Source organism: Astatotilapia calliptera, chromosome 20, assembly GCF_900246225.1.
Source record: "Astatotilapia calliptera chromosome 20, fAstCal1.2, whole genome shotgun sequence".
NCBI classification, from domain to species: domain Eukaryota; kingdom Metazoa; phylum Chordata; class Actinopteri; order Cichliformes; family Cichlidae; genus Astatotilapia; species Astatotilapia calliptera.
This window is the reverse complement of record NC_039321.1, coordinates 3,407,410-3,427,519: the sequence shown is the minus strand read 5'-3', so window position 1 is coordinate 3,427,519 and position 20,110 is coordinate 3,407,410. Positions and strand designations below refer to the sequence as shown.

At 41.0% G+C, this 20,110-nt stretch overlaps 1 protein-coding gene across 1 annotated transcript in view; it reads right to left on the bottom strand.

Annotated features, from left to right (window-relative positions):
* Window positions 1-20,110, bottom strand: part of plxna3 (plexin A3) — a 137,524-nt gene that overhangs the window by 7,918 nt on the left and 109,496 nt on the right. Inside the window, exons 14-29 of the mRNA XM_026154649.1 lie at window positions 10,740-10,836; window positions 8,817-9,007; window positions 8,026-8,174; window positions 7,830-7,950; window positions 7,406-7,542; window positions 7,139-7,309; window positions 6,959-7,052; window positions 6,600-6,719; window positions 6,307-6,426; window positions 6,082-6,225; window positions 3,168-3,402; window positions 2,947-3,089; window positions 1,795-1,950; window positions 1,550-1,650; window positions 1,138-1,204; window positions 703-849 (exon numbers count right to left, since the gene is read on the bottom strand). Of these exons, the coding sequence (XP_026010434.1) occupies window positions 703-849; window positions 1,138-1,204; window positions 1,550-1,650; window positions 1,795-1,950; window positions 2,947-3,089; window positions 3,168-3,402; window positions 6,082-6,225; window positions 6,307-6,426; window positions 6,600-6,719; window positions 6,959-7,052; window positions 7,139-7,309; window positions 7,406-7,542; window positions 7,830-7,950; window positions 8,026-8,174; window positions 8,817-9,007; window positions 10,740-10,836 (2,193 nt within the window). The remainder of the gene's footprint in view (window positions 1-702; window positions 850-1,137; window positions 1,205-1,549; window positions 1,651-1,794; window positions 1,951-2,946; window positions 3,090-3,167; window positions 3,403-6,081; window positions 6,226-6,306; window positions 6,427-6,599; window positions 6,720-6,958; window positions 7,053-7,138; window positions 7,310-7,405; window positions 7,543-7,829; window positions 7,951-8,025; window positions 8,175-8,816; window positions 9,008-10,739; window positions 10,837-20,110) is intronic.

The following is a 20,110-nucleotide window of genomic DNA, read 5'->3' as shown; positions in this document are numbered from 1 at the left end:
ACTTATACTGCATATTTCAACACTGCTATTCACTGAAAAACCCCCGACATGGCGTGCTGTCATTTAAAACCTTTCTGTTGGGCAATGATACAGAAGGTGCCTGTCAATAAAACAAAGATTTAATGGAGGTAACATCACATTAGAGCTTCACTTCATTATTCAAGGCATCTAAATGAATGAATTCATTTAAAAAAATCATAAATATCTACAGAAGATTTTTTAACAAATTTAATTATTTCCATTTGTCATTGCATATTTTTAATAGATGGCTTTTTTGGGAAGTTAGTTTAGGTCAAGTCAAAAATCAATTACCCAGTTTGTTTCCAGTATAATGTGTTATTATGGACACGCTGTTATGTTTAGCATTTAGCCGTCAATGGGCCACGAGGACTTGGGTTACTGCAGTGAAGATGATGTATGATTGAAGCTTACATGTCCTTAGCCGCAAATCTTTACACTGGAAAGTAATGTGAATAAATATGTAGCGTTTTTTGTCTTTTTTAAACGGCCGTGTGCTTTATTTCATCAAATTTCTCTAGGAATGACTTGACAAAGCTAAGGCTGGAAATGTGGTTTATAACTAATAAACAAAACTACCAAAATATGGTGAAACCAGCAGTCTATTCTCACCGCAGCTGCACTCAGTCACAGCTCAAACTGCTGTATTTAATTTTGGTTGGTGTGGGTGCGCGTGTGCGTTACCAGCTGTTTGTAGTCGATCTGCTGTCGGATGAGTTTGTCTTCACTGAGAGAATAACGAGCTTCTCCGGTGATGGCGTCAATCGGTCCCTTCTCCATCTGCTGCTTTATGGCACAATACAGCATGAAGAGAGGCTCGCCCGCACACTCCTGAAGGACAGGAAGAGGGGAGGGAATGAAGGGAAGGAGGGGAGATTTTTTTTTTAAAAGGAGGAAAGAAGAGAAGGAGGAAAGCCAGGTTTATTACTACAGTTTAATCCTCAAAACTCATCAGGGGGATTTAAGCCAATCCCCTTCATTCCCTATGAATAAATTAGCTGCAGCTCTGATCTGATTGGTCACGCTCAGAGTTGAGAGGCAGACTTTAATGAGGTCAATTAGGGGGAGCAGGAGGAAAGGTAGGAAGGAAGGAAGGAAAAAGCAGAGAGGATGGTGTACCTTGAGGAATCGATGGAGGAGGAAAGTGAACCAGTTCGTCAGCATCTTCTCAGCAACAGACTCGGTCCTAAACACATATATACAGGTCGGAGGTCATTAGTGAAAACATTAACTCCTGCTCTTTCCTGATTGGTCACATCAAATTGGACAGGAAGAGCTTAATGAGGTCAGTTAGAGAGCAGGAGGCAGGGATTTGGGGGTTGAAGGAGGAAAGACAGGGCTGCTACACCGGCTTCATAAACAAGGACTTTTATTCTGAAGTAGCTCTTAGACATGGGATGCGACACATTCAGTGCAGGCTGTTAATCAGCCAGACGTGGATTCATTCAGCAGATCAGCTTTAATATTCCAGGTGTGACCACCCACTCACACTGAAAACAGTCAAACTTAAAGTGAACAGCAGGGAACGCACCTCCTCAGCAGCAGTTTGGGATGGTTTCTGTTCTCCAGGTTTTTCTCAATCAGGTCGGCCAGCAGCTGTTTTAACACCACTGTAGCATATTCCATCCGACCCTGAAGAGGCAAAGACAAAGACTTAAACCGCTCAGCAATTATTTACATTTTTTTTAACTCATAATAGGTTTACAAGCCTCTACTGCTATCACTACAGGTGTAGTAACCAGCATAATTAGCAGGCTGTAGCACTGTGACAGATACCTGCAGAGCAGCCATGAGCAGGGAGGCCACGTTCCCCCTGTCTCTCATGGAGAACGACCTCTGAGCCTCCAGCGTGTGGATGAAGGTCAGCAGGAACATCTTGTTGTTCAGCAGCTGGCTGAAGAGACGCAGAGCTTTCTCCACATTGGCTGGAGACTAAACAGATGCATGTGCACTTAGTTATTTAAACACAAACAGAGAGTCGCTCACCAAGAGGTCAGGTCAGAGGTTAAAGATAACATCAGTAAACCAAATAAACATCAACAAATCCACAGTGATATAAATATAAATTCATTATTTAGTTGATAAATCTAAATAAACTAGAAAAATCCTAAACAACCCCCCAAAACCTAAGACCTAAACATGTGGAAATAAATCAGAACAAGGCAAGTTAACCAAGCTAGGACTGAAAAAAGACTAAATTTGTACAAGTGGTTATTAATCTGAAAAACCATCAGAAATTTAAATGGATTTAATAAATAAGCCCGGAGGATGAAAGAAGGAAAGAGCAATAAACTCAACCAGATGACAAAAGCAGAATGAACCTGAATAAACATGAACAAACCTGACAGATGTGGAATAAATCTAAGTAACCCTGAACAAAGAACCAAACTGAAATAGGAAAAAATGTGAAAAAATAAAAAATAAAAGATGAACAAATCTGTACAACAGACAATAAACCTAAAGATATGAATGAGAATAACCTTCAATAAAACTGACAAAGTTCAAAAACAAAACCTGAAAACAGAACTAAACAAATTTCAATAAACCTAAAGGGGAAATAAATATGAATAAACATAAAATGTTTGAATAAACCTGGTTAAACTAAATAAAATTAGAATAAATATAAATAAAAGATCACAAATATAAATTTTTAAGCCTGAAAGAAGGAGATTTTGTCTTTTTTAAAAATAGAAATAAATAGGAATAAACCTAAAAAAAAACCAAAACAGTAATAATCTACAGAAATAATTTAAATATAAATCCATAATCAGGGAAGAAAAACTAATCTCTGGAAATTATAGTTCACCAAGTTTAGGAAATTCTTTCCACCTGTGGGCTGATTTGCTGCCACACCCTGTTATTATGATCAGGGAAAAATTGTGGATCCAGAGACTCAAAGATCCGAACATCCTGCCGTATTGTACATACGTCAAGCTCTTTGAGGACGGGGTGTTCTTCTATCCCAGGGAACATGACCCTCATGGTGTATGTCCGATATTCCAAGAAGGGAATCTTCACTCCATCCATGTCATTGGTAAGTTCTTGGATGTCTGTCTGCAGCTCCGCAAAGGCTGCGAGAGGAAGAAGAACATTAAAACAAATCACCACAGAAGGAAGGACTGGAGGTAAGGAAGGAAGGCAGAACACACCCTCTTTGCACTCTAGCGCCACCCGGCTCTCCAGGTTGTCCATCTGCAGCTGGAGGCGTTTGAGCGTGCGGTCGGCATCACGGGTCTTCCTCTTGTAAGCGATCAACACTGCGATGATCGCGATGAGCAGCACGCCTCCGCCTGCTCCGATCCCAATGATGGCAGGCAGCGTCAAGGCACTGTCGGAGTAGATATGGAGCATGCCTGGGGAGTACTCCAGACCACCCACCAAGATCTACAGAAGACAGAACAAAAACGTGTTTATGACACGGTTACCTCCCAACATCAAAGTTTTTTTCCCTTTTGATCAATTTCATAACTTTTTATCTACTTTTGATTATCTCACAGTTGTCATACCTTATTTCAAAGTGCCATAAAGACTCATATTGTCATGAAAGCTTCATGAAATGGACTCTGTGATCAAAAAGTCACATATTTTTCTTATATTAGCCTATTTTAACTGTTAAATCCAGAGTTACATTTAAAACCCTTTAGCTGTCAAAGTCCTGGATGATCATCATGTCTTAAAGACCTCATGATATCATACTATTATACTAGAGCACTTCTCTCTCAAACTGTAGGATTGCTCGAGATATTTAGAGTTTCCAAAAGTCGAATGGGAGACACAGTCGTCTGCTATCAGGCCTCTCTCCTGTGAAACAGCTCCCAATTTGGGTCCAGGAGACAGGCACATCTTATATCTTATATTTTATTCCAGTTATGATCCCATAACTGTGACGCTAATGTGCTTGTTTATACCCGTCCGATAGTTGTGATTCACTAATATTCAGTTTATAATATAAAGCTGTTGTGAACTGGCACAATATGAATAAAACTGTATGGAATTATCTGAATTGAGGCATTTTGCTGCTTTAAGTACAATTCCTCCCTTAAATTACTCTGTTAAATCCTTCATAACTAACACAGTTTACCTTTGGTTAAAGAAAAACTGTAAAGTTTTAAATGCTGCCATCCACTGTGCAGATGTTACACAGTAACTTTGGTAATGATACTTTGTTGCAGGAGAATACAGATTTTCAGTCTTTTAAAGAGACAAAATTGTAACAAATTATACAGTTAATGTATAAACACACACACAGATAGATCTTCATGTTATACGTGTTTCATTATCTTTGTTGTCTCTTGTATTAATGTTTCATTAAAGTGTTTCCTCTTTACAGCCTTTTAATATCGATTCTACAACAGATGAAGGTACTTTGAACAAACTGATAAATAAATGATAAAGAAGATATGAACAGACGCCGGAGGGGAGGGAGGCATTCTGAAATGATAATCGATACTTTTAATAATATATCAATAGTTTGTCTCGTAGGAGGTTCTGTTCATTGATACCAACTTCACTTTGAAGAGCTCTGTGTGTGTGTGTGTGTGTTTGTATACATGGTGTTGTGAGGACATGAATGTATGTACAAAACCACTACGTGGGGACAAAAAAGTCCCCATAAGGTAAATCATATAAGTGATAAGAGTTTATTCATTTCTTCCACAGGCTGAGCTGTGTGTATCTCATTCATGTGTAAAGAAATGATTATTTCTTATTATTAATTACATTTTTTTTCTTATATATCTGAAAATGTTCTTGCTTTTGTTTGTTTCGTATTTGTCGGTTATGTATGGTTAAGCTTGGGCTAAATTTAGTCTTCAGGAAATGAGTGTAAGGCAGTGCAATGTCCTCTGAAGTCCAGGAAACATTACTCTGTGTGCGTGTGTGTGTCACTCTATGATATGTGATATTGAACCAATTACCCATGACTCCCTGCGGCTGCACTTAATGACTTTCACCTTTATAAAGACCCCCTCCTTTTCCTCCTTATCCTCCTACTCCTCCTCTTCCTGTCTCTGTTCTCCCTTCAAAAAGTAGTTCACGGCCAGGATACTCAAGTCCATGTAAACACAGTCAGTGTCTATGACTTAGACAAAGTCACATCAAAGCTATTTTAGGCTTGTTTTTCATGTGATACTTTAGTGAATCCTGGTAGATGGAGGAGAAAAGCCAAATCCACTTACAGGTATTCAAAAAACCTTAAAAATATGAGTGAGACCTATTATTCTCATATCCAGCTTTATAATTCCACTGTACTAAAGTAGCTTTCTATTATTCACAGTTCAAAATAATCCTTATTTTTCACATACTGAGTTCACCTACTAGCTAAAACAAGCCATTTTAGGTGTCTTTCATTTCTCCCTGTAAGCCAGCTTTCTTCTCATTGGCTGCCCCTCGTAAACAAAGACATAAACAATAAATAGGTGGCGTTTCTGTGGAGAAATAAGCACATTAGACATGAACTCTTAAAAGGTCTGGAAAAAGCTGACAGAAAGCTTTTCGGAAGCTCAGTCAGGAAATAAATTCAGCATAAAAAAAACCTTACATACACCAACACAAAATATTTATTTGTAATAAGTTGATCTATTGATTTCCTGCTTCATGGTTGGTTCATTTTCTGTTATATAAAGTTGATGTTTGCAGAGGTTTTTACCTGTTTTTGTGCCTTTTATTGGCTCTATGGTCATTTTTTGAATCCTTTTTGGTGTCTTTGATTTGCTCTTTGTGGTCATTGTGGTTGTTTTTTGTTTTGGCCATTTTTTAAATCTCTGTGTAGTCTGAAGCATCCTTATAATGTTTTTTCCTTTTTCAGGTCTTTTTTGTATCTTTGTTGTCTGTTTTTTCTGGTTTCAGCGACTGTTTTGTCTCATTTTTGTATGTTATGGTCTCTTGTCTCTCTTTTCTTGCTTTGTAGTTGTGTGTTTCCTCTTTGTATTTTACAGTTTTGTTCACTTTAAAAACAAAATGTAACAAACTTCCCTTTCCTGTGTCCTGTAACCTTTCTTGATTATTTCTTGCTGTTTTCTATGAATCACTGGTTAAGGTAAGAATGAAGAGGAGATTACTCACCACGACTCTCTTTTCTCCGGTGATATCCGGTGAATCACAAAGCAGCTGGTTCTCTGACACGGTTAGGAGGCAGGGTGACTCTCCAATCAGGACTGTGTAGTTCAGGCGGTTGTTACCAGGGGCAGGAGGGATCAAATTTTTACCCTGAAACACACAGACAAGTTTAGCTGGATCATTCACACATATACTTTGAATATGGATTGCATCAAGTTTGAGAACTCAAACCTTGAGGATGATGGGTGACCCTGGTTTCACCTCGAGGATCCCAGAGTTCCCCAAGGAGTCAAAGGTTGGGTTCGGGTAGTGTGTAAAGGGGGTGGAGTTAAGCACCAGCAAAGAGGACACCTGCACAGGATGAAAATATTAATGTAATGTCAACATGTCATTTAGAGTAAAAATGCTCCACGTGTGTTTTTATCTCTGATCTGTGTGATTCAGGTTATTTTTTTCTTTTGTGCGTGTCATAAGCTTGTACTATGATAAAGTAGAAGGTGCTGCTTGCTGTGGGTGAGCGATACCTGATCGAAGATGAAGCCAAACTCATCGGGCCGCAGCGCCCCCTCTGGCGGGTCGGGTTTAGTGTAGACCAGACCAGGAGCCAAGCATGTCATTGTGCTGTCATTGACTACAGTGCAGTACTGGAGAGAAAACCATGAAGTCCGGTTAGGACGAAGAATGCAGGGTGACTGCAGAGTGCTGACGGCTAAGGTCGCAGCTGAAACTGGTTTAAAACAACATCTCACAAACAAACTTCATCTCCTCAAAACTCCAATAACCTTTATTGTATTTCAGAGCATAAAACCAATAAGTGCTGCGGTACAGTTTAAGGTCCCGATCCTGAACTTGGGAATAACTGAGGTCAGAGTTTTGTTCTTACATTGTTAGTTTCCACTCCTCCATATTTGGCTCTGACTTTGGGCTCCTGGATGGTGTGCAGGTTGGTTCCCGTCACAGTTATCAGCGTACTGCCACTGCGCAAATAACAGACGCACAGGTTACAGATCCATTATCGTGATTGATTATTTGATTAGTGATGAGGAGAATGTGGAGGATTTACTTGAGGATGGTCCAGTTTGGTTCAATGCTGGTGATGGTTGGGTCATCCGTGTATGTGTACTTGGTATCTGTGCTTGTAACCTCGGCCCTATCAATCTTCAGACGGATGGGGGCTTCGCCCGTGCCTGACGTGGAGCTGGGAGTTATGCAAACTATCTCCCGATCAGTTCGTCTGGTGGAGAAAGAGAGATATATCATTGCATCTGGTTATTATTTACCAACAGATATATTACTGGGTGCATGTCAGAGTCAAGAGATCCCAACTAACTTGACAAACAGACACTCCTCCTTGTTTATGTAGACAGTGACAGAGCTGCCGGCATTCAAGTGTCGACCCATCACCGTCAGTCTGGTTCCCCCAGAAACAGGTCCCTTCTCTGGATGGACACGGCTGAAAGTCGGGCTCTGGAGAATAAAACACAAAAGACAGCGGTGGTACATTAAAGAATAAAAAACATCAAGTATCATACAGGAGTTTTTCCACTGTATGATAATTTATAGTCCATTATAATTAACTCGGCTTCCTCCATGCACTGTTAAGACAAGGCAGACCTGAAGATTTAAATTTAAGAAAGTCTAAAATTCCACGAAATCTAATCCTGATAACTCAACCTTTCAGTTTCCATCACAAATAGTGCGAAATGGTGACTTTAGTGCACGTAAACACACCAACAGGATGCTGAAGCACTCACCACGAAGGCGTACGTGTCACTGGAGAAAGCTCGATATTCTTCGTTGCACAAGCCGATGCAGACCTCTACCCGACCGCCTGGAGAGTGAGGCAGAAGAGCCTCGGCCATGTCACAGACGATCCTGCAGACAGAGAGACGGTCAGACGCACTCACACACTCCAACGTGTCCTCATACCAACATGCTGACACCACTGACCTCTCTGCGCTGATGTATTGCGAGGGGATGGGGTTACAGCGGACTCCCGCCACCTGAACATGGGCGATCTCCTTCACCTGAAGACCCAGGTTCTCCCCCTCGATTGTCACCCGAGTCCCTCCTTCCCGGGGTCCTGTCACTGGACTGATCTGTGGGGGAGGGGCGCAGCTTAGAGATCACATGACATCTGTTTCTTGATTTGCTGCAGCTGCCACTTACTGTCTGTCCATGTTTTCTTGTTGTCTCAATAAGTTATATTTAAATAGATTTCAAAACAGAGAAAGACACAAATGATAAAAATGTCTGTGCAGTGATTATCCTTTAATAAACAGCATAAACTTAAACAACACATCTACAGGTTTCTATGGGATGGTAGCGCACACCCTCAGGGTCTTTTTAAGGTCATTTTAGGGAGTTGTTTTAATTTTATGATCATTTGTGTTGCATTGTGTTACTTTCCTTGACATAAACAAGGAAGACAAAATATTGTGAACACATGACTTAATATCTTCTAAAACATGTTCGACTCAAAACATGCAAAAAGCCAACATTACTAGACTGTTTATGTATTAGTGTTCTGGTACTCGTTGGGACAAACAGCATTGTGTAGTACTGAGCAAAGGCCTTGTTCTACCACACAACTGTACGTAATGGCAGAAATGTAAAATCAGGCCAAAATGGGTAAATTAGTTTATTGTTGGTTGTTTGCGATCATTCGAAGAGGGCTTCCAGTACTGATTACAGTGAACTGACAACCCTGCAGCATGCAAGTCGCAGGTTTGATTCCCTACCTTGGTGATGCGTGGGTGGCTGCAGCGCAGGTTGTGTCGGGTGTAGTGCATCCAGTTCTGTTCGGGGGACGGGCAGTGCTGTCGGAGGAGGCACTTCCTGCTTTCGGTGCACCACCCGCACTCGAAGGCAGTTGGAGCTTTGAGGCACTGACCACAGCTGGAGCGCTGAGCCTCACACTTGTACAGCAACGCTGACAAACAGCACACGTTTGATCAGACAGCAGCCAAACACGGCGTATCACAGGTGGAAGAGTCGTATGTGCATTTTTGCTACTGTCAGCATGAAGATATCATGAGGTGATTTTTCACAAAGCAGAAAGTTTAAGAAAAATCTGTTGATTATTTTTGCCTTTTGCCATTTAGTCCCATAACTTTATCCAAGTCTCACAGTTTAATCAGTTCGTTGGGGATGTGGTGTGATCACAGTCACTGTGGTGGGCCCACCAAGGGGTTAACCCGTCCCACTGGAGGAATTTTCAAAGAAACTTGCAGATAAATAAAGCAGGCTTTTTGGGATTTTGTCACAATCATTAAGAAAAGACGGATTGATCCGAATGGTTTTCCAAACGTTTAACTTCATCCAAGCCAGAGGTCTAAATCATCTGCAGGTTTATGGGCTTTTAATGATTCAGGCAATAATATATTCCAAACTGAAAGATGTTAGGCTGAGAAATAATGACAGGTTTTTTCCACAAAGTTACCAAACTAAGTGCACATACTCTCATAATACATTGTTTTACATGATACTTATTTTTCTTCCTCAGGCTGTTTATCATGTTTGGTAAAACTTTGCTTCATTAAATGTGAGAGTTGAGTGTGAAGTTTAAAAATAGCTTATAGCAACATTGTTTTACTGATTTGGTCCCCTTGAGATCAATTTGTTATATACGTAGCCCATGATATAAAATGAGTTTGACACCTGTGCTATAAATACTCAAACTCTGTCCCGACAATCAGCAGCAATCAGCTGCTCGACGCTGCTAAAATTACACGATGGCCCCAAAGCAAGAGAACACTGGAAGAAAATGAATGTTTGCAGGAACGGGCGAGTGGAAGTTCAGGTCTGCAAGTTCAGAGGAAACAACTTGTAGAAGTTTGACTGATGACCTTCAGGAAGCAAACTCTGGAGCGGTGTCGCTCTGTTCTGCTAAGCAGCTAACCCACATCGCTGCAAGCTTCATGGAAGAACAAATCTCTGTTCGACACAAATTTCAGTGCCAGATGTTTGCAATCAAACATCTAAAGGGCTTAAATGCGTGTTTGGAACAACTCCTAGAAGGCAAATAGAAATTTTTTGCTTCACAGAAGTATGAGCATCTCTCTAAGTGTTCAGCATGGCAGTGGATCGATCATGCTTTAGGCCTGTGCTGCAGACACTGTGAATGTTTCACTGGCAAAAGGAAGCATGGATTCAACCATGGAAGGACCAAATTCCAGAAGCAAATATTACAAAAAGCTATGAAGAAAAAAAATAATGAGATTTATAGGATGGAAATATTTCCAAATCAATGGGATACCTCAAGAGAGCCACAAAGCCCCTGCAAAGCCCCCGCTCACACCCAGCGTTAAATATCTCTAAGAGCATAGCAAATAGGAAGAATAACCCAAAATCCTGAGCTACAAAACGCCTTGAAAACCTTTCATTTGTGTCAATATGGGCTTTAAATATTGAGCATTTAAACATTTTTTGTCCTTTCTGTTTTCATTTACGACAAACAGAAACGCACACTTTTGTAGCTCTGTATGTTTCATTTAAATAAACTTGATGTTTATATTTACTGATGGTGTCTCATTTGTTTCATATTCACCATACAAACTAAAACTTAAATTAGACTGATTATAAAGCAATCAAAGTTGATAAAAGCTAAGTCCTAATCGACTCACAGATTTCTGAAGACGAGCAGTTTGATTAGCAGGTTTTACCTTTCATAGACGCGGGCTTGTCGATGAAGAAATCTCCATCCCAGACAATGGAGAAATCCACCGGGAGATCACCAGCCTCGTCCCCTTCATACCAATACTGCAGAGACACAGAGGGGGAGTAATTTAAGTATGGCACGTTTTAATTGGGAAACGGAAAATTTGATTCTGTGTTAATTAACGGGAAGCAGCAGGAACAAATTTTAATTAAAGGAGGAGAAGAACAAATCGATGTAGAGAAGAGAGAAGAACAAAAAACAATGCAAATGATTGTATATGCAGATAAAATATACTGAAGCCAGCGTTCAATAACCACACTGGCAACTGTAATAATATGAGTACAGCTGATATTCACACAAGTGTCAGTGCAGTCAGTATTCCTGTCTTACTCCACCAGTCAGACAAACATCAAAACTACCCTCCTGCTCCAAATACAACTCTGAACCATCAAACCCTGAACTCCACAGACCTCCGGAGGCACCAAGGTTTTAGAGACTTTGCAGTAAGTCCTGGATGTTATCATGTGAGGCCACCATGGACTGGATGACTTTTCTTTTCCTCACCACATTTCACAGGAGTTCAGTCAGACTGAAAGGCTGAGGCAGCACCTTTAACTCCTTGTCATGTTCGCTGAGAGCCCCATCCTGCTGAAAGAGACCACTGCCATCAGGGAGTGCCAATGGAGGGTTGGCACATGTTAAACAGTCTGCAGACTTTTCAGGGTCTAAAAAAACCGTCCGGTGTGCCGGATTGAACCCTGGGTATACTAGTGACCAAAGCAATGCACAACAGGAAAATTGCTTTGCATGTAGACTTTAAAGAATTAAGTAATACAGTAATGGCAAATACCATACAGCAGACAGATATCCATCTTCAGGGATCTGAGCAGACATGTGCCTGAGACAGGATAGCCATTAGAGAAGATGAATGCAGGCCCTAAGTATTGCTTAACTGCAGTCATTGTTTAGGTAAGTGGTGCGCATCATAGCGACATCCATTTAAATAGCAGGAAGCCTTTTAAAAAAAAATCTTAAATGTGCTCTTAATTATGTCCGTGGTGCTGAGGTTGTGGCAGATTGCAAGTATGTAACAATATTACTGAAAATAACACATTTTGTAGGCGCTACAGCAGCATATGGTGAAAGTCCCACAGCTAATGTTTCTACAGCCGGCGTTACTTCAGGTAAGATCTGTACAGTTTCTCTTCAGAGAAATTGAGGACAGATGGTGCTGCTTTAAAGAAAAAGATGGAAAATGGACACACACACAGACACACACATACTGGATCGGTGTTGTCATGGCGGCTGCAGGTCTCTATGGTAACCAACAAAACACTGTCAAAGAAACAACATTATGGACTTAGAGCTGATAGGAACCTGATCTACCTGCCGGTCTCATCGGAGATAAACAGTGGGGTGTTAATGGAACAAAAATCTAAAAAATATAACCTCTGTGAGCGTGAGTGTGTGTGTGTGTGTGTTGAACAATACACTTCATCTCCCATGCTGCTGAGAAGACAGAGAGGCTGTGTCCTGAATATGTCAGCTCGACTCCAAAGGCACCAGATAATCTGACGTCACACAGCCGCACACACAGCCGGTGAAACCGAAGTCGGGTTTTCAGAAAGATTGAAAATCAATGTGTCTTAATGACTCTGGTCTGCTGCTCATTTCATTAACTTACATCACACACACACACACACACACACACACACACACACACACACACACACACACACACACACACACACACACACACACAGATTAATTAAGATGTGGCAGCTCTATAATCTTACTTCAGCAAAAACATCTACTGTAAAAAATAACCTCCTGTATGACACTACAGGACAGAGTCTGCTGCACACACACACACACACACACACACACACACACACACACACACACACACACACACACACACACACAAAATTAACAAATTTCATTAAGTGAAAACGGGTTCAGGTCAATATTCCATCCTCAGCAAAAATACTTCACCATCCAACCACAGTTTTACGGCTTTTTACCTCTCTCTCTCTCTCACACACACACACACACACACACACACACACACACACACACACACACACACACGCGCGGAAGCAGAGACAGGGCTGTAATTAATAAAGCACTGATATTAAAATGATCTTTTCTGCAGAGCTGCAAGAACGGCCTCATTGTTCATAAGTGCGAGCACTTTTGTGTCTTTGTGAGGCCTGAATTGAATTTCAGAGCTCGTGAGGACATTTTGTGGAAAGTAAAGTTCCATTTGGAAAGAGAAAATTATCAAAAGAAATTACCAAAAATTGAGGACATTTAGTTCACAATGAGGCCATTACAAGCGTCCCCTCAAAAAACTGGGGTTGTGGAGCATTTTCTGTAAAAAAAGAAGAATTTTGCTTTGTAAAACAGAAAATGGACATTTATTGAATGTTAGAAGCGCTTTTAAAACAAGTGCATTTCAGGAAATTGAAGATATTTGGACTAATACAGGAATTTTTTTAAAAAGAAAACCTTATTTTTGGAAAAGATACATTTTCAAAAAATGTTGGTATTTTCCTAAAATATCCTCATATCTAGTAGTTAGTGGGGTTAAGTTCATTGATGACTCTAAATTGCCCACAGGTGTGAATGTGGGTGTGATTGGTGGTACCCCGCCTCTCACCCTGTGAAAGCTGGGATAGGCTCCAGCCCCCCCGTGACCCTGAAAAGGATAAGTGGAAGAGATTGGATGGATGGATCCTCATATTTAGTGGGACATTAGAGAAAAGTGATAGTTTTCTGAAGGTGACGGCATTTTGGAATTGATCCTTTGTGTAAGACAATTTGGTTACACATTTTGCAAAAATTTAGAAAAGTGGGGATGTTTTTGAATGTATTTAGCTTTTAAAATGTGTCCTTTTTAGAGAAGTAGTAGATTTTTCTATCACATGGGCACGTTTTGGAAGTGGAGATATTTTGGGAAAGTGAATCAATGCTGAGCAAAGATTTTTTGGGGAAAATTTTGTTGGACATTTTATGCAAATGTAGAAATTTTGGAAAAGTGGCAGCTTTTAGTAAAGTTAGCATATTTTTCAAGAGTACATTTTTAGAAAATTAGCATTTCAGAATGTGTTGTTTTTACGAAAGTAGGACATTTTTGTTAAAATGTGGAAATTTAGGGGAAATATTTTGGAAAATTGAGTCTAAAAATACTTCAAAGGCACCAAAAGGAGGTTGTAAACATGTTTACTTCTGCTGTAAAAATGGGAATTTCAACCCAAGAGTCTGTGGGCACAGACTTGTGGAGCGAGTGGCCGTCAGAGGAACTGCAGTTTTTGTCTCATTGGCTTCATTTTTCAGCCTGGGAGGCTAGATTAGATTCAGCTTTAGATTGCAATGGTTAAGATAAGAAGCCCTTGAATACAGTGAGAGTCCTCGCAAAGACATAAGTACATTGAGTGTGTGTGTTAAAGTGATGACCACACAGCTGAAATATGTGAAATACCAAGACCAATTGAGAGACAGAGAGAGAGATGTGTGTGTCTAATGTGCTGATTTTCCATTAAAAGCAGCCAGCTGAGCCCAAGAGAGCAGCATCATAAGTCATTGTAACGCACACACACTCTCTCTCTCACACACAGAGGCAGGCAGGATAAGAAATGAAAGGAGAAAGTGCTGTTGAACACACACTGGCGCCACAGATGACAATCACAGGCGATGCTGGTGAACGCAGCTCTTATCTGCAGCTCGTACAGTGGCAGAGCTCCAACCTGTCACATCTGAAGCTCACAAACACTCCTGATCGCACACTCACGCCACAACTGAGCCTCCAAGATGAGGCACAAACACGACTACTCAAGCATCAATACCCAAGCACCAAAGTCACTACATTTTAAGCATAAAACATGAAAACCGTGTGCATTTAAGCCATTTGTTGCATCACTTTTTTAGCTGGGCATTCAACTGTAATGTGTTTGTGCACGTATGTGAGCCCCTGGGTATGAACATTTTTAAATAGCGTTATATTCACCGAGTATAGGCATAGAAAGAACAATGACCTGCCCTTTCAGGGCACACCTGTATTCATATCCATCCAAAAAAGCCTCTATGCCAATTTTATTTGGAGTCTGAAGTCAGATGAAGGCCCTTTCACTGCACATTTGTAACATCTGGACCTATAATTTGTTTTGCAAATGTGCCACCACTCCACTAACAAATATGCGTTTTGTAAGACACACACAGGCTAGTAGCTGCTCGTGTGTGTAGTTTAGCTTTCTTGGCACAATGCTAGCATAAGCTAACTTCTACCAAAAGATGAGGCTGAGGACTGTTGGCACATCCGGTCCAGCAGAAACCATAAGAGTGGTCGTCTTTTCTCTTCTCTTTAGGTGGTGGGGCGTCTGTACTTGTGGTTTCCTCCACACATGAAAGTGATCTGTTTCCCCCTCTCATTAGCTTCCTCACTGTTAAGCACAGTCTTTGATGTGTCACACTCCCATAATTTGAACCATCCAGCAGCTGGTTCGAGGCTCCCTTTGGCAAAAGGAATTTTCCAACCTTAATTTTTTAATTTACCTGGTGCGCTTCTGCAGGGCTGTTCTTTGTCACCAAAGACCAAGTAATTCTGCTCATAACTTTTATGGATATAGTTTCCAAGTGCAGCCAATGGGTAAAGGGTGTAAGCTTCATTGGCCACAGGATCACGTTTCTGCTCGTGTCTGATGGTGCGGTCGTGCTGGTTTCAACAAACAATGATCTGTGACTCACACTCGCTGTTTGGGATTAGAATTAGCAAGTCTGAGGTCATGGTTCTCAGTCAGACGAGGGCGGAGGGCGCACTCTGGGTTCGGAGTGAGTTGTTGCCCCAAGTGGAGAAGTTCTAAGTATTTCGGGAACTTTTTCGGGAACTTCACAAGTGAAGGAAGGAGAGAGCTGAAGATTGAAGGATGGACTGGTTCAGAGTATCGAGTGGAAACTTTCTGCTGTGGAAAAGGGAGGGCTGAGTGCAAAAGCAACGCTCAATTGATGAGTCTACCCTCAGCTATGGTCGTGAGTTGTGGGTAGTAACTAAAAGAAGGGAGACTGTGGCAGAAATGAGCTTCCTCTAAAGGGTGGCCAGACTCTCCTCCAGACATCCTCGTGCACTTCCTAGTTGAGGTCTTTCAGGCATTTCGTACCAGGAGAAGGCCCAGACACCCCAGCGGATGCTGGAGAGATTACATGTCTTGGTTGGGTTGGGAATGCCTCACTGACACTCCAGAAGAGCTCGAGAAGGCGGCCGGGGAGACGCAGGTCTGGGTGTCTCTGCTGAGATTGCTGCCCCAGAACTGAAGTTACTGACTTGGCTTGAACAAAATTCAAAACAAAGGCGTAATTGCAAAAAGCACCTTTACAGGTTAATGACTAGGCAAACACATAAGCGAAAACGATCCCCCCGGACTTCTGAGGAGTTTATTTGTAGAAAAATCTATAAATTTTTAAAAAGAAATGTAAAGTGTAGATATTGCAAGCAAAGCCTTTTCTATAGAGTTTTATTTCTTCAAATTCAAATGTTTAGGTTTAAATTTAATTTAGTGCTTGAACTTCCACAACCCTGAAACTGTAACAACTTCAGAGACTTTTAACCGTCATTCTCTTCTTTCCTATTCACTGTGCTGTCTGTACAGTTTATATAGCTGTTTGCAAAGAGGTATTATTTGTTGCTTGCTTGATAGTTTGTTTTCCCTGCTCTTTAAAAATATATAGTGATAGTACAGTAAGTCTGTACAGTACTGCAGGGCCTGAGCGTTACAATAAAGCCGACCCATGGCTGTGCTCTGTGTAACCTGCCTTCCCTCTTTGTCTTTTTAAAGCTTCTTACGTGTGTCTATTGGCTTTCTGGGAGCTGCTGAGCGCTCAGATGTGATTGTGTGATCTATGTTTTGTGTCACTTGGCTTGTTATTCAGAGTAATTCACTGGGAAACATTTCTCCCACCGGGACAATAAACTCGGGTCGATCTTAATTCTTGTTTCTTTTTACTTGTCAGTATTTCTCTTCCTGCTCCTGTCTGCTTTCTTAGTGTCTCTCCTCTGTCTCTCTCTCTCTCCTGCTGGGTCTTAATGTCACAGAGCTGGTGGACACACACAGAGTATGTGTGGCTCTGTTGTCCCCATGGTAACCCTTGTGGTCGCTAGGGATGCCACTATGGGGTCAGAGGTGCTTGGCAACAGCGGCATGAACGTGTGTGTGTGTGTGTTTCTCTTTAAGAGCTGCTCATGCAGTACGTTGAACTGCAGTTCCACTGGTGTCCACTGGGTTGTGTGATTAAATTTAGTGGACTTAAAGTGGACGGGAAACCTTATGATTCACAGTTTTTATACCTGTACAGGTAATCTTTATCACCACAGATTTGAATGGGAAATTTAAAACGAGGCTATTTGGTTTTTAAGTGAGACAAAGCTGGCAGTTTGGGCCTTAAATGAAACAGTCAGATTTCATTTAATCTGACTGTTACAAACTGAGTTTGTAGCTTCTGTATCAAAGGCTTTTCCAGAGGCCCTACACACTTTGATAAAGTGAACATTCACACTTTGGATAACTGAGCTGAAACGTAGTTAAAGGCTGTACAGAAAACATCAATCAATCTAAATGTTATATAAATCAGCCTATATCTTCCAAGTCGTCTGATATGCACCATTGAACAGCAGATAGCCTCTTTGCTTCTGGCCTTGCAGTGGCAGTGCAATAGTAATCTAGGGGCTAAAATTGTCCACACTGTGGATAAAGGCGTGCCTTTGCTGCAATGACTCAATTTATCTTTAAATTTTAACTTAAATGTAAACCATCTTTCTAAATCTCTGGTGCCAGTCTTGATTTCACACTGGTGTTAACAAGCTGAGTTGTATGGGCCAGGTGAAACTGCTCACAGAGATGTATGGTCTTGGTAGAAAATCTCCTTGCTGTTGCTTTGGTCAGCAGCAGACTGCCACAGTCCCCTATAGTTTGCAAACGCCAACTACTTGCTAAGCTTTCACTACAGCCTGGTGGTGAGTTAGCAGGGCAGCTGGGTGCCACAGTAATCCATGTAAATTATGGACAACTGCAGGAATCTGCTAATGTCCAAGGAGGTTGTGACACAGCACTCTGCTGGTGACCAATTTTACCCAGTCACAGCCATCAGCCTATAGCAACGATTTTCAAACCGCTTTGTGAATACAGTGGTCCCTTGTTTATCGCGGAAGTTACGTTCTATAAATAACCCACGATAGGTGAAATCTGCGAAGTAGCCTACTTTTACAATTATTATAGATGTTTTCAGGCTGTAAAACCCCTCACTACACACTTTATATACTTTTCTTAGACAGCCATCAACATTTTCACACTTTTCACTCTTGTTTAAACACTCAAAGTTCAAACCTTCGAAGAAAAATAAGTCCAGTATTATAGAATGAAACTAAAGGCACCCACAGTTACCTTTGACAGTGCAAAAAGTTTCGTCGACATTGTTGTGTTGGTTGGGGAGAAGACTTACAAACATACAGTACAGTGTACAGAAGACATGGCACCAGATTGATTGACAATGGTCTACAGCCAGGAGGTTTCTGACTGGCGAGTAGTAGTGATGTGTCGGTCGCGAATGAAAAGGCTCCTAGAGCCGCCTCTTTGAAGTAAACGACGCAAGCCGGCTCCTTATTGGGAGCCGTGGTTTTGTTTTGTTTTTCTCTCACCCTCTCTCTTGCACTTTTTTCCCACTTCACTCTGCATGCAAGCCTTGTGCTTTGCGCTGGGAAGAGGGGCGGTAGTTACACTTTGTTTTCATATTTTAATTTATATTTAATTGTGGTTTGCAGTGTTTTGTGTTGTTTCACTTTAAATTTGTTTAAAAGGAAAAGGCTGAAAATTTAAATAGCTAAAAGTTGAAATGTAAATAGTTGGTTTTTGTATTATATGATTTATTTATTACATTTTATGTGGCGTGAATAAATAAAAGTATATTTATGGTGGCCTCTAGAGACAAAGCCCTTACAAACTCCGAAGCGCGTACAAACGCCGAAGCGCATACAAACGCCGAAGCGCATACAAACTCCGAAGCGCATACAAACGCCGAAGCGCATACAAACGCCGAAGCGCATACAAACGCCGAAGCGCGTACAAACGCCGAAGCGCATACAAACGCCGAAGCGCGTACAAACGCCGAAGCGCATACAAACGCCGAAGCGCATACAAACGCCAAAGCGCATACAAACTCCGAAGCACTTACAAAACACAACAGAAGTGCTCCAGGATGCTGGGCGCAGTGTTGAGCTTTTGTCACCTCGTGGCTACACAAGCCAGCAAGTACCAACGACCGGATTTGGTGTGTGGTACTAACAGGTAAATTATTTTTTTTTAATTATTTGAATATATATATGAGTGCTTGTGTATAAATACACAAACAATACACATATGCTTTCAATTGTGCAATTTAAGTGATCTAGGTAGCGAGTAGTGACTGTTGCCGAATGTAGCTGGGTTTCATTGTATAACTTGAATAACTACGAAATAATTGTTCATCAAGTACTGACAGAAATATTCAGACGTTTTACTTTTTTAAAGTGATTTATTGTAATAACAACACAAAAATATCGGCAATCAAAACAGTCAAAGAACTCGTGCTGCAGAATCATATATACATTAATTTATCAGACCGTAATTGATTAATTAACATGGATTTTGCTTTAATGATGCAGTTAGAGATTGTTTTACTTTAATTCTACACTGATAGCGGAGTTTGATTTAACACAGTGATACAGCCAAAAATACCATGAGCTTTAAAATAAATGGTATGCTGTATAAAACAAAATATTTGTACTTAGTGGCCTGAGGTTGCAATCAAATTTCAGTGGGTTGGTGCCACCTCATGCCCACAGCATGGGCACACCCTTGGCCACATTATAACCCAGCATAAGGAAATCATTTTAGTTCTTAAGTAAAAGCGCTTCCTCCACCACATTCTGCTTTAATAATATTGGGGGTGAAAGGAATAGGACAGAGGAAGGAAAAGAAAAATGATAAAGGAAGGGAATGGGAAGAGAGATTGGAAAATTAATGGAAAGGTGCATGTAGAGTAGGAGGAACATAGCAGGAAGGAACGGGGGGAAAATGAGAAGAATTCCCTTTGGAATAACTGCGGGCGAAGATGGAGAGACAGATGAGGAGGTATGCTCTTAAAAAAATGAGATCATTTACCATCCACTGTCACTTCTCATCAAGCTTTCATCTATCAGACGTGCTTCCACATGTAAACTTTATCACATGATCGTACATCAAACCCAGACCGGCCGGGCTGAAGTCAACCCGCCATCATTAAAACAAAAAATCCTGCGATAACACACGATGATTAAAGCTGAGGTTAGCCTGTTACCTTCAGTATATA